This window comes from Polyodon spathula, chromosome 6, assembly GCF_017654505.1.
Source record: "Polyodon spathula isolate WHYD16114869_AA chromosome 6, ASM1765450v1, whole genome shotgun sequence".
Classification (NCBI taxonomy): Eukaryota; Metazoa; Chordata; class Actinopteri; order Acipenseriformes; family Polyodontidae; genus Polyodon; species Polyodon spathula.
This window is the reverse complement of record NC_054539.1, coordinates 29,443,934-29,456,784: the sequence shown is the minus strand read 5'-3', so window position 1 is coordinate 29,456,784 and position 12,851 is coordinate 29,443,934. Positions and strand designations below refer to the sequence as shown.

The 12,851-nt window shown below is 37.3% G+C and overlaps 1 protein-coding gene across 1 annotated transcript in view; it reads left to right on the top strand.

The window, feature by feature from the left end:
• LOC121317107 (G patch domain-containing protein 2-like) overlaps nt 1-12,851 on the top strand; it is a 104,333-nt gene that overhangs the window by 2,739 nt on the left and 88,743 nt on the right. Inside the window, exon 2 of the mRNA XM_041252720.1 lies at nt 9,058-9,759. Coding sequence (XP_041108654.1) covers nt 9,058-9,759 — 702 coding nt within the window. The remainder of the gene's footprint in view (nt 1-9,057; nt 9,760-12,851) is intronic.

The window sequence follows — 12,851 nt, the reverse complement described above, 5'->3', positions numbered from 1 at the left end:
TAAGTCAGACTAACGATCACACTCAGTTGAAATGGTTGCATTAAAGAGTCTTTCGTTAGACTGGTCTTATTTAGTCAGTTTCGCAATGAATTCTGGGGAATTTACTACATTTGGGGGGGGGGGGGGGTGGGAAGGCTGATGCTTCCCTAAAACAGCGATTTATGCAGTTTATAGAAAATTTGTCGTTCTTAGAGGAATATAATTAGGGCTTCTGTTTTTCAGGTTTTATTAATTGTATTTTTCTGTGCTTATTTTTAGCTATTTTTGAGTTTTATGTAAACCGTTTTTCTCGGGGCTTTTGTTTTTGATATACTGTATGAAATTAGTGTTTCGGTTACTTTCCAAAATGCTTGAGCGTTTTATTTTTTGTCAAAATATGTATTGTAACCTGACAGTACTTGCACACTTAAGTTGTACCTTCTTTCCTTTTCTGTCTTTAACAAAATCCCTGTGTCACGGGCACAATCTTCTGGGGTTTTTGTATATAGGCGTGTTTGTACATTTCGCCACAATTCTGTTTTAAATACTCTGTATCTTAACTGTACTACAGCTATAAATTCCGCTAACAAACCTCCATCCTGATTTTAATCTCGTTTTAAATCTTGCAAGCAGAGTCTCCAGTAGAAATGTAGGAATGTGTTGTCACTCAGTAGTTGGGGCGGATTTAAAGTATTCAGAATTAATCAAGTCAGGAAGCGGGACATTTCCCAGCGGCACAGGGAAATGTATTTATTATTATTTTTGTAGTAGGATTTATTTTTTTTTTTATGAAAAAGGTAAATTCAACGTGAATTGATTAACCATTTCCACAGTTTTTAGGGTGTTTTCCGGTGTTTATTGGCTAGCCACCGATTACACTTTTTTTTTGTATCGCAGGTTTTTTATTGGGTTTTATCAGTTAAAACTGAAAATCAGAAGCCATACATATAATGCAGGAAAAGCAATACTTTTGGGGACATTTTCTGAAACTTGCACTAATGCACTCAAACACAAGGCGTGGGATAAAGTAAAAAAAAAGTTAACAGCATCAACCCGCTGTGTGTGAGGGCTGTAAAAGAAGTGCAGAAAGAATGGAAGAATATGGTACAAGACGCTAAAAAAGAAATATACCTATTGATAATGCATTATGATTGCATGGCTATTTAATTTAAATATGTTACTGAGCTTTTTAAAATTAAAATAAATGATTTTAACACTACTACAACTAGCATACAAAAACTGAAACACATATTGAAATTAGTAAAGTACGCTTTTTTATTTTATTTTTTACTGCACATCTCAGTTGAGCAAGAAAGCGAGGTCCCACTCCAGTGAGATGTACTAGAGCAGCCTGAGTGCAGCACTGGGAGAGGGAGAGAGGGGAGAATCACCTTGGCTATAATCTTGGAACAACACCACCACAATTAGATTTTTGAGGAGAGGAAGCTATACTTAGCTAAACTAAAATTGAAAAATCACAATTATGTCAGAACAGTAAACTGCAACAAATTATCAACACACAAAAAATGTTAAATTGTTTCTTGTGTTAATAATTTAATGTAACTTTGAAATAAAACTGGTAAATCCAAGTTTCAGTCCAATTCCACAGTAACTTTTAGTAAACAATTTTTATCATTTAGTAATTAAGTAATTTATAGAAATGTGTGAGTATTTTATTATTGTAAGCAAAATAAAAATACTATAATTTATTTTGTTGGTGCAATTGATCTTTATTTAGATATTTTTTCAGAATTTATTTATTTATTTTTTTTTTTAAATATCTACATTTGTCTTAAATAAAAAAAAAAAAGCCTAGTAAGAAATAATTGGAGGTATAATACAAAAATCACTAAACGCTAAGTTTATTATTATTATTACAATTATCAAGGTAATTGAAAAGCTTTTATACCAAAGTAAACCATTATAAAATTAGCAGAAGATCAACAGTATATTGTGAGGCCTTCTACAAGCCAAAACCAGTGCCCCTGAGGTGCTACAGTTTTGTTTTGCACTTGGATTTTATACAACAGGTTGTGGTTTTAAATTCTGTGGGAGATTTCATGTGGCTTTGTAAATACTAAAACATTAATTGGAGAAACAATTCTCCACAACCATGTGGCAAATGTGTCTTCCTGAGCCAACTTAATCCATTCCTGCTTGCTCAGGCACTTCCTCCTCTTCATACACCGCCGCACCATTTGGTCCCTCCGGGTCTGACAGTGCAAGTTCCCTGCCATTATATAAACAATAATTTAATGTATTGCATCAAGTAAACATTTTATTTTCCACAATGCATTTGTATTACATCTTTATATTTATTTCAGTATCTATATAAAGTTGACTAAAGATAAACTATAAATATACATTTAAATGGGATTACACCTATTATGACAGGAGAATTAACATGAAGGCACATTTGCTCTTACCTTGCAATATTATGCAGGACTACAGCAGCACAGATGATATTACAGGCTCGCTCGCTCAGGCTTCTCCATTCTCTCTTTCTTCAGCACACCAAAACACCTATCGCATTCCTTGATTTTGTGTGAGTGTTGTTATAGCGGGCATGGGCTTAATTAGTTGGGTTGATGAATGTTGTAAATAACCACAGTTTCAACTGATATCCACTGTCTGTGAGCAGTATACTAGGTATTGTGCCACCTTCAAAAGCTTCATGTACAACTGACTGCCTCAGGATGTGAGAATCATGGGTTGAGCCAGGCCAGTGTGCCACACAGTTGATGATGTTCAGGTTAGCATCACAGATCATTTGAACATTTATGCTGTGGTATCCCTTCCTGTTCACATACAGGTGTTCATCAGCTGAAGGAGCTTGTATCTTAACATTAGTCCCATCAACTGCTCCCACAACATTAGGAAACCAGCAATAGAAAAAAAAAGTCACTTTTCATTCTGTTCAGAACAGTTGACTCAATAGGAAACGCTGGCAGTCTTGTTGCAAGTTGCTTTGACACTCTGTAGACTGTCCGTGAGGCAGTCGATTTATGCAGCCCTATGAAGTCTCCCACAGAATTTAAAAAACAACCCATTGCAAAAAATCATAGTGCCAAGCAGACCAACAGCACAGAGACACTGGTTTCTGCCTGTGGTGGGCCTAAATTTACCCTTTAGATCTTCTGCTAATTTTATAATGGTTTGCCTTGGTAAACAAAGCCCTTGAAATACCTCAGTATCAGAGTACACTTCCAGTGGATTGTTTTGAATACTCTCGCTCTCTCCTCATACAGTGTGCATACAGCCAGAGATTGTGGTTGGAGGCCATGATTTCTTGCTGACTATTAGTAGTTTCCATGGAAACACAGACTTAAGTAAACTTAAGTTCTAATTTAGCCTGGCGGTGAAGAGGCTAACTTTCTAGGTTAAGTCTCAGTCAATCTTAATTTTTGTGCAACTGACTAACTTACATTAGACTAGTCTAATTGTCAAATTAAGACTAGTCTACGATTGAGACTAGTCTAATGTAGTTTTATGCAACTGGCCCCTGATCTTTCAAAATCCATCATGTGAAATGCCCTAATGCTTTTGGAGTGCGATTCTGCCTGCTAAGTAACATGAACTGTTAACACTGCAATATATTGCATCACAAGTATTGTCGTTTTTGAAAAATAAGAAATGAAAAATTACTGATCTCCAGGGTGCCATAATATTTTTTGCATTCATATTGAACGCTTATTGTAATTGTAACCTCCCAAAAAAATTAACTTGGTTCTGTTCGTAATGTCGGATGCTCAAGTGTTATAATTCAATAAACTGGAAAGAACATTCGCAGCAAATCAGAAAGGACACTGATAATGTAAAGTGATCTGGAGCATACTACATTGTGATTTATTTTAGAGTAGGGCCTATTTGGTTGTATTTCCTAGTTATTACAGAAGGTAATATTTTGTAAAACTTGTTTCTTGTATTTTATACTTCAAATTGGAATACGCGGATGTAAGACATTGATCTGAAAAGTTGTTGCTGCTTCCTAGTACACCCTGTGTAAATCGCAGTTTCACAGACTGCGGAAATGGTGAAATTAGCACAGTACAGCAATTTATTTTTCAATGTTAAGAATTAAAAATAATAATAATAATAATAATAATCACTAACTACACTGTACAGCTTTGCTGTTATGTGCCTGTGTGTACTATTTGGCATGCATATAGTGCCATGCAGTAATTGTCATGTGACTGTGCAATCTAGGTGGGAAATTAAAATAGTACACACTGTTAACAAGAAAATGTATGTCTCTAAAAAGGCTAAAAATGTGTCTGCAGCAGATAGCGTAAAGCAGTATCCTGCAAGAGTTTACACAGCAATGGAGGTAAGCTATTCTGTAAGTCCTGCAACGTTACTGGTGAGCACTACCGAAAATCGTCTGTTGATAAGCATTTAGATTCATGTAGTCAAAGAGAAAGACGGAAATCCAGAGCAGTACCGTGACTGCTCTACTTGCAAAGAAACAAAAAACAGTGACTTACATGTTCCAAAAGTCCATTGAAAAGCATGAAGCACGAAACACATTACATTTTGACCTGACAGAGGCGTTTGTTTGCGCCAATATCCCTCTTGAAAACCAAAAGTTATATAAATTCTTCAGACTGAATGTAGCAAATGGTGGAGCACTTCCTTCATCAACCCAGCAGAGACATGAATACCTAACTAAATTTGCCGAGTATCACAAGCAAGAGATTATGGAATCGGTGAAACTGGCCAATTCTGGACAGTGGTCACTGCCGAGTCAACTGATGCCCAAGATCAGTATGTGTTTCACATTTTATTTGTTTTGCAAGGCCTAAATGGTGAACATGCATCTGACGTAGAACTGAACACTGTCCCGGCAGATACTTTGCCTGCAGGCTGTTAATTACAACACCATTTCAGAAGCTCTTATACAGTGCTTGAATAACTTTGATGTTAGTGCATTTATCTATGACAGTGAATCCTACATGTCAAAAGCTTACAATCAAGCGCTTACTGTAAGTGACTACTGCATAACTTGGTTTATCTTATGTGCAATGCTCACATATTAGCCCTTGTTAATGATATCTGGAGGATCAATTTTCCAGAAGTTGACAAGCTAATAGCAACAATCAAAAAGGTTTTCAGACATTATCTGAGCATCTACAAAGCGCAGTCCTGCTGTGGGTTCAAATCTTCCTATACAGTTGCCCTCTGAACTGGTTAAGATGAGATGGGGAAGCTAGTATGCTGCTGCTGAATACTATTCAGTACCTTGTTTCACTTAAGCTTTGTGGAGGATGAAATGGCAATGACACCGAACACAGAAGTATTAAAGGCGCCAAAATGCCTGCTGGACAATTCAGATATTTTACAGATGCAACTCGACTTAATCACAAGGTATTTAATTTAATCAAATGGTTTGAAAGCTGTGAGAATTGTGTTCAGTGCCTACAATAAAGTTGCTGACTTACTTAACAGATACCAAGCACTTAAAGGTGAGCAACACAGCGGTGACGCAGGGATTCAAAACCAATGTATTAAAACATTTACTGAAATTGTAGATAAGCTTACAAGCTCCTACGACCCCGATCATAGTGAATGAAAATCCTGTTTCACCCCAGCACTACAGTTCCTCTTTTAAATTCCTCTGTTTTAAATTGAGATCAGCACAACCTGCAAATGATGCCCAAGGTAATTCTAATTACCCGACTTTGCTGTTTAAAAATATAAATAAGAAGTTCTGTACACACACTTTATAAAATAGTTCCATTCACATTCTGCGAAATACAATAGTTTACTTATGCTACTGCTGTGACTATTTTTTTTTTTTTTTTTTAAATATGAGTATCACAAGGCCTTACTAATGACTTCTGATGTTTTAGTTCAAATTCACTCCAGTGGTCTAGCTGCAATCAAAAAATGTCACCTGCAGCTAAGGTACCAGTATAGAGCACTATATTTATACTAAATAATATCAGCACAATAGAAGGAGGACTAGTATTTTTAACAAAAAACATTTTAAAACCTTCCAGTATGTGAAAGAACAAAGTATTTATTTGTTGATTTTAATGTTTTTATTGTGGTTTTTATTTTTTAAATATGATTACACAATAAGGTAAACTTCCAACAGTTTGTACAACTAATGATCTTTAAGTTCTTTGTCTGTACTGCTCACAAAATAAACTGTAGTAAGAGGGTCTGTCATGTACTATACAAATGTAAAGAATCTTGCCAATTCTGTCAATACATATGTATTTTTTTTTTCATTCTTTGTGCCACCTGGATGCACACATACAGTATAATGCACGATACTTACTCTTCCATTAATAGGTTCTGTCAGTTATTTCAAAATACTATTTTTGCAATGCTGATGTCAGTCTGAGTCCTTTTGATGAAAAGCAGCTGTCAGCTTAAACATACAGCTTGTGTGTTTTTTGGGTTTTATGGTAAAGCTTTGACATACATCTGCATGTATCGGAGATGCATAATATAATATAAGCCAAGGTTATAGATGGAGATGTGCTCTGTGTGGATGACAGCAACATCAGTCATGCTGCTTTAAGCAGTATAAGTTAATATATTTTATTTATCTGTTTACAGGCCTATATATTGATCTCTTTCTTTTGTACCTTTTCAATTCTGAGTATTATGAATATTCTTTTAAATGTAATTACATCTTCTCAATAGCATTTTAAATTGATACACTATTCTGTTCTCAGTCAAAGACGACAGCGAAGCACGTTTAATACTACTGCTATTAATGTCACTCCCCTGCATATAGTCAACACACTGAGATGTTCTGGCTACAATATAAAGTGTATCAGTGGGAACAAGCTGATCATATCACTTTGGTTATCATCACACTATGGTAATATTACTCGCATTTAGCAAACATACATATGGTTTCTACCAAAAAAGAAACATGATCCACAGTAGGTGTTCAAGTTGCCACGTGTTTACTAACATGAATATACTTTGGCTGATCCAGGCTATCGCATGTCTAACGGTAGATCTACACTGGAAGCAAGCAAATAATTTAAGTGACTGGAATGTATGGGTGCGTCCCCACCGACTGCGAGTGGCCAGTTTGGGTGAAGCGAGCGACTCCACAGGAATAGAAATGTGTTCTATTTTTCCTGTCAGTCGCGAGTGACTAGATTGAAACGGACCAATCAGAAGCAAAACCACATCCAGGATCAGCTTCAGCCCTATTTCCAGGCACAGCCAGGTCAGTCCCAATCCCTGCTCGTTGGGACGATGGGAGAGGGTGGACGAGAAGGGCAAATTATTTAAATAGTTTGTGTACAGTTTTGTGGTTACTGGGGATGTATTGTGTTGTATTACTGCAAGTGTGATTGTGTGTGTTTTAACTCTTCCCCCTGTCAACAGGACCTCTCTCTCTCTCCTTCCTGGGTGTGTGGTGACTTTGCTTGCCGTTTTGCTCTCCAGGGTGTGTGGTGACTTCACTCTCTCATTGGTGTGTGTGCTGGCTTTGCTTGCTTTTAATGTACTCTATGTGCTGCGTGAGAGGTGTTCTGAATGGGCCTCCTCTGTTTTGTGTGGGATTTGGTGGGAGAACAGCGAGAGGGATAAGTACAGGCTCACGTGACAGTTTCTGCTAAAATATTCGCTTTTGATGTAGATGCAAAATTTGCTCGCTTCGCATGCGTCACTAGCCCCAGCTCATGTCGCTCGCTTCCAGTGTAGATCCACCTTAAGGCTGGCAACTACAGTCCAACTGAGCAGTCTGAACTCAAACCAGAGCACTTTAGCACAGGCTATAGTGTAAAAAAAAGAAAAAAAAAAGTTAAGCTACAGTACCTATTTAGTTTTACTGAACTATAATGTAAGAAAGGGAATCTGCTCTAAAATGGCATAAAATATGGGGTGACATTGTATCCAATGGAGACATTGTGAATGCCCCTGCTTGTAGTAAATAAGGTTTAGTTCTGTTGGTTTTCAGAATGCAAGCTGCTTAATGTAGTACAGTTCAGAAATGTAGTGTGGGTTTATACAATTTAACTGAAACAAGAGCAGGTGACAGCACTTTGTTTAGGGCAGATTTTAGAATATTTAGACCATGTCCAGTATGCACTTTAAGACAGCATTTTGTTTTGAATAGATAAATATCCCTCTGAACAGACATCTGCCTTTCCCTATGCTATTATTATGTCTTCTACAGTTAACCTATTATAGTATGACCTGCAGCTGGTTTCCAGACAGTCATACTGGATAGGAGTCAAAGTTAAGGTCAACAAATTCCCAATTGGGGATTATAATGCCTTCCACGTTTCAAGTGAATACAACAAATAGTCCAAGAGATACAACCAACATGTACACCAAGCATCAGTCAGATTGAATTTTGTACTGCTCTCCTGGAAATATTTTCTTAAAACCTTTCTTGTATTTGGTTGTCACACTTCTTATTTTTGCCTACTTTTTTTGGGGGCCGCTGAGTGTCTTTTTAGCAACGGTATACTTAATGGACTGATACAAATAGGTTCATAATTTTATTCCATACTGTATGTAAAATGTCAAGAAGGGTGCTATTTAAGTCTGTCACTGTTCAGATCAGTTACTGCATGTCAACATTTGGTAGGTTTTCACTGTTAACCTGAATAACAATAGAACAGTAAAGGATGTCAAATTTAATGTATTGTCATGATGTGTACTGTATTATGTAACAAGTTATCAGCTGCTACTGCATGAATAGGAAAACATGCTAAAGTAGATTGAGTACAACTGTCATTCTAACTTTACTAAAATAATAAAAGAATCCACTGTTACTACACAGATGTTTTCCAGGTAGCTGTTCAATTGCATATGGAGCTTGTTTAGGTATTACCAGTCTATATGTATGTACAACTTTGTCAGATAGTTCTCAGTCTAGTTCCTACAATAGTGGACATGTTTTCTCATAAAACAACACACTCGTATAATATTGAGAAAATATTTGAACACATACTCAAACTTGCTCAAGTAAAACTGTAAATCTTAATATAACTTGCTATAGAACCAGGATCCCTTGGCTCCCACTCCTTTTAGTTACATCACTAAGCTACATATTGGGTTAAATGCAATAGACTTACGTTTTCTTTTTCATTTAATCAGGCAGTTCAGTAAAACTATGGAGGAGCTTGTCCATGATCTAGTCTCAGCCCTGGAAGAAAGCTCAGAACAGGCCCGTGGAGGCGGTGTGGATATTGAAGACCATTCCGTCACGGTGGGATGCCTTCTCAAACGGCAGGCCAGGAAGCGGAGGGGAAGAAAAAGACGGTCCGACAACGCTCACCATCCCTGGGAGCCCTGCCACTACCTGAGCGAGGGCTCTGAGTCCAGCCTGGAAGAGCAAAACAAAGACTACAGAGACAACCACAACAGCAATTACAAAGACAACAGCGACTCGGATGAGCAGCTGCTGGTTGCCAAGCGGCGGCCCTCCTCAGCCATGACCGCTGTCAGAGGCAAGAGACCCCTGTGGCACGAGGACTTAGCTGCCGAAAACAGCAGAACTCTTCGCAGGAGGAGGAAGGTGAAATGCATGGCAATTGATCTGCCAGCAGAGGTCACTGGTGCACTGACACTGACCCAGCAACAGGGCAGCAGCAGAGACCAAATAATGGACTCTGAAAGCAAGCCACAGCAGGAGATCACCAAGAGCAAAGTCAAAAAGAGAAAGCTGGCTTCAACAAAGCAGGGGGCAGAGGTCCTAGACGAGGGAGTAGTGGTGGAAACTGAAGAATTGAGTCAAACAAATAATGGCATAATGGAGTACCAGGAACACAAGGATACGGATGAGAATATGAGTGACAGGTGGTTAAGATTGAAGTGCTTTTTTATTTCTCTTTTAGCTTAAGTGGAGTTGTCATATTAAAACATTGCTGTGGATAGGGTTGCAGTACTTTTAAAATAAGTGCTGGTTCAGTAGTTTACCAAGTAATGTCTTGGCAGGGTGCTATGCCTTGCCCGATTTGTTATTACATTGTCCTTATTCTGTTTCAGCATTACACCCTACCCCATTGTCTATAGTTGTAGATGTTGGGAGATTTTTTGGCCATTAATTTCAAGTCAAAGCCCTGCCTTTTTTAAACCTTTACAAAAAATTCTGAAATTGCTGACGTGATGATTTAGAATAGCCTATGTACCATAAAAATGGTTTTATAGGTCGCACGTGTGTAAAAGTCACTCCTCCCTTTTTTTGAGACTTACATTTTAAGAAAACACCTTTTTTTGTGTATAAAATACTTTTTTTTTTTTTCCTACATGCTCAACACCGATAAAGAAAGATATACAGGTGTAGTTTTTTTCGAAATAGCCCTTGTTTGCAACATTTTATTCCATTAATAATTTTACAATGTTGGGTTTAGTTAAACTGCTAGAAACTACTAATTTTTCAAAATTAAAAAAAGCATATTAACAGCATAAAATCAAGTTATATCTCACATCACATCTGTGTTAAACTACCAGTATTTTATTTTAGCTTATCAAGTACCCAAACAAGTTCAAGAACATATCTTCGCTTTACTGAACATTTCTTTCCAAAACCATACTTAGACAATAGTTCCCGCTGCATTGGCTTTTACAAATTTGTCATGCTATATTCAAATTTAAAAGAAAAGTATTAAACAGTGCTGCTTCATAAATTTAAAAAAATTAATAAACTAAATAGTGCATCATTTAATAACCAGTAAACAAAACATTAGTGTTGCATATGGTGCAGCAGAATTGCATTCAATTTCCAGCTGTACAAATACATTCATTTTGTTTTGTTAATCCGAACCATACACATACTTTACCAGTGTACCAATGTGTTGCACTGACATGTAGAACAGTGTATATTAAAGTTACAGTATGTATTAAAATCAATCAAATTACTCCATTCAAACAAAATGTTTTCTACATCGGACCATAAACGCTTTCCTCCTCAATCAGCTTGTTTTTCTTTGTCCATTTTAAGTTTGTCTTTGTTTCGTCTCCAAAGCCACGTGCTGTTTTTTCAGCATTGCGATTAACATATATTTCGGCAAATTCAACAACATGCAATTTCAAACCTGTTGAGTAGCAGTTTCTTTTTTTTTCTTACTGTCCTGCTTTATCCAGTCTCAGTCACCTACATTATTATAGCATTGCAGTTACAACAAACGGAAGACTTGAAGTTTACTACTCGGCTTCCTAACAAATAGCTGTTTGGTACGGATCCATGGGGCGGGTTCAGTTTGAATGTTGACAAATCAGTGGCTCGGGATGGTGGGAATAAGTAAATTCTAGAGGTTGACAGCTATTGTGAAGCAGCATAGCTGTGACGCTTGAAAGGAGGTCAGTCAAGAGTCTGAAAGCTTGTGTTTAACATTCAAAATGACGAAGGGTATTGAGTAAGAAATTAGGCTAACACCTTTAATTAGAACAGTGGTTTTGTGTTTCTACCTAGCAACATGACCAGAACGGCGTAGATCCTGAACAAATAAATCGGCTTGTTGACAGTTAAATTTGTGTGAGACATAACCATTGCTGCAGTAATCCCACTGTGGCACTGGTGCAGTAGTTTAATATTAGACACACCGGTGCATACCTCTCACTGGTGTATTAGTCACTCCATACTTTCAAGGACCCTGTAAAAATGCCTAGAAAATTGTTGACTTACTCAGCGTTTTCTACGGGGGGGGGGTGTGTGTGTGTCAGCAATCGCATATCCGACCCTATAAAATTTTGACTGGAGTGACGGTTAAACGAGTGTGACACATCTGATTATTTCATTTTGGCCCGTTCCAACCCTTGTCCGAACACAAAAAAGATACAATGCCAAAAATACATAGCTGAAAGGACTGTGTTTTAAAATAAGTAGGCTTCCATTTAGTTGGTTTTGTTGGTACAGTGCTATATCTTCAACAGAAGAAGTATTTTAATTCAGAACGATATGATTCTGAAAATACCACTTGCCAAGACGACATGTGAAGTTTAATATAGTACATACTTTTAAATCCGGTACGTATTGTAGCAGTTTGTAAAATTCCCCATTAACGACCCAACAACAAAATGAAATAAAAATGTTACCCATGCACAGAACTGCGTAAAACGTAAAAAGGAAAGCAATATAACAAAATATATTAAAAAAAAAAAACAGAATTAAAACAGTATCCAAAGCCAGTATTCAAAATTGCAGAATATAGTGCTCTAAGGCCCTAATGTCAGTTTACTTGCAAATGAAAATACACAAGTTTCAAATGTCACAGTAACAAAGAAATCTAAGTTCTGCACTCAAGTTCATAACTCCTCACCTTCATGGTAGTACAACCGGAAACACACCCAGACAGTGCAAAATTGTAGAATAATGCCAGTTCAGTTAGGACTGTGGTAATTTAGCCTTGTGAAAGTGGCCATAAGCAATGCATGATAAATGCAACTTCAAAAATCTGCCAAAAAACAAAAATCTACAGATACCAAAGTGTTTTCCTTGATCATCAACATCTATCAAAAACATCTTTGGTTGTTTTTTTCAAGCACCCTCAACTTGAGTTATTTTGCCCTAAACTTGGTAGAAATACCAAAAAGTAAAATTTCAGAGGGGGTTAATGAGCAGTGGAGGTACTTGAAACCAAAAGTGTTTCACACAATTTGGAAGAGTGGTCCCTAAGGTTCTTACAGCAATACAAACATTTTAGGAACCGCATTGCATCCTCTACAGGCTAAAGGGCTGGGTTGAAGTTTGAATAAAACTCATCACTTGCCCCTCATCTGGCAACTTGCCAAAAGTGAGTTAGGAGCTCCTGGTATTTTTTTCTCGAAAGCCTTATTCATTTCGAGTCGAATGAGGTGCTTCACATGATGGGAGCGTCTAAGTTGAGCCCAGGGGGATTTTTCTGTTTTAGTTTGATTACATGTTTCATGCGGTCATTGAGAAGCCGCTA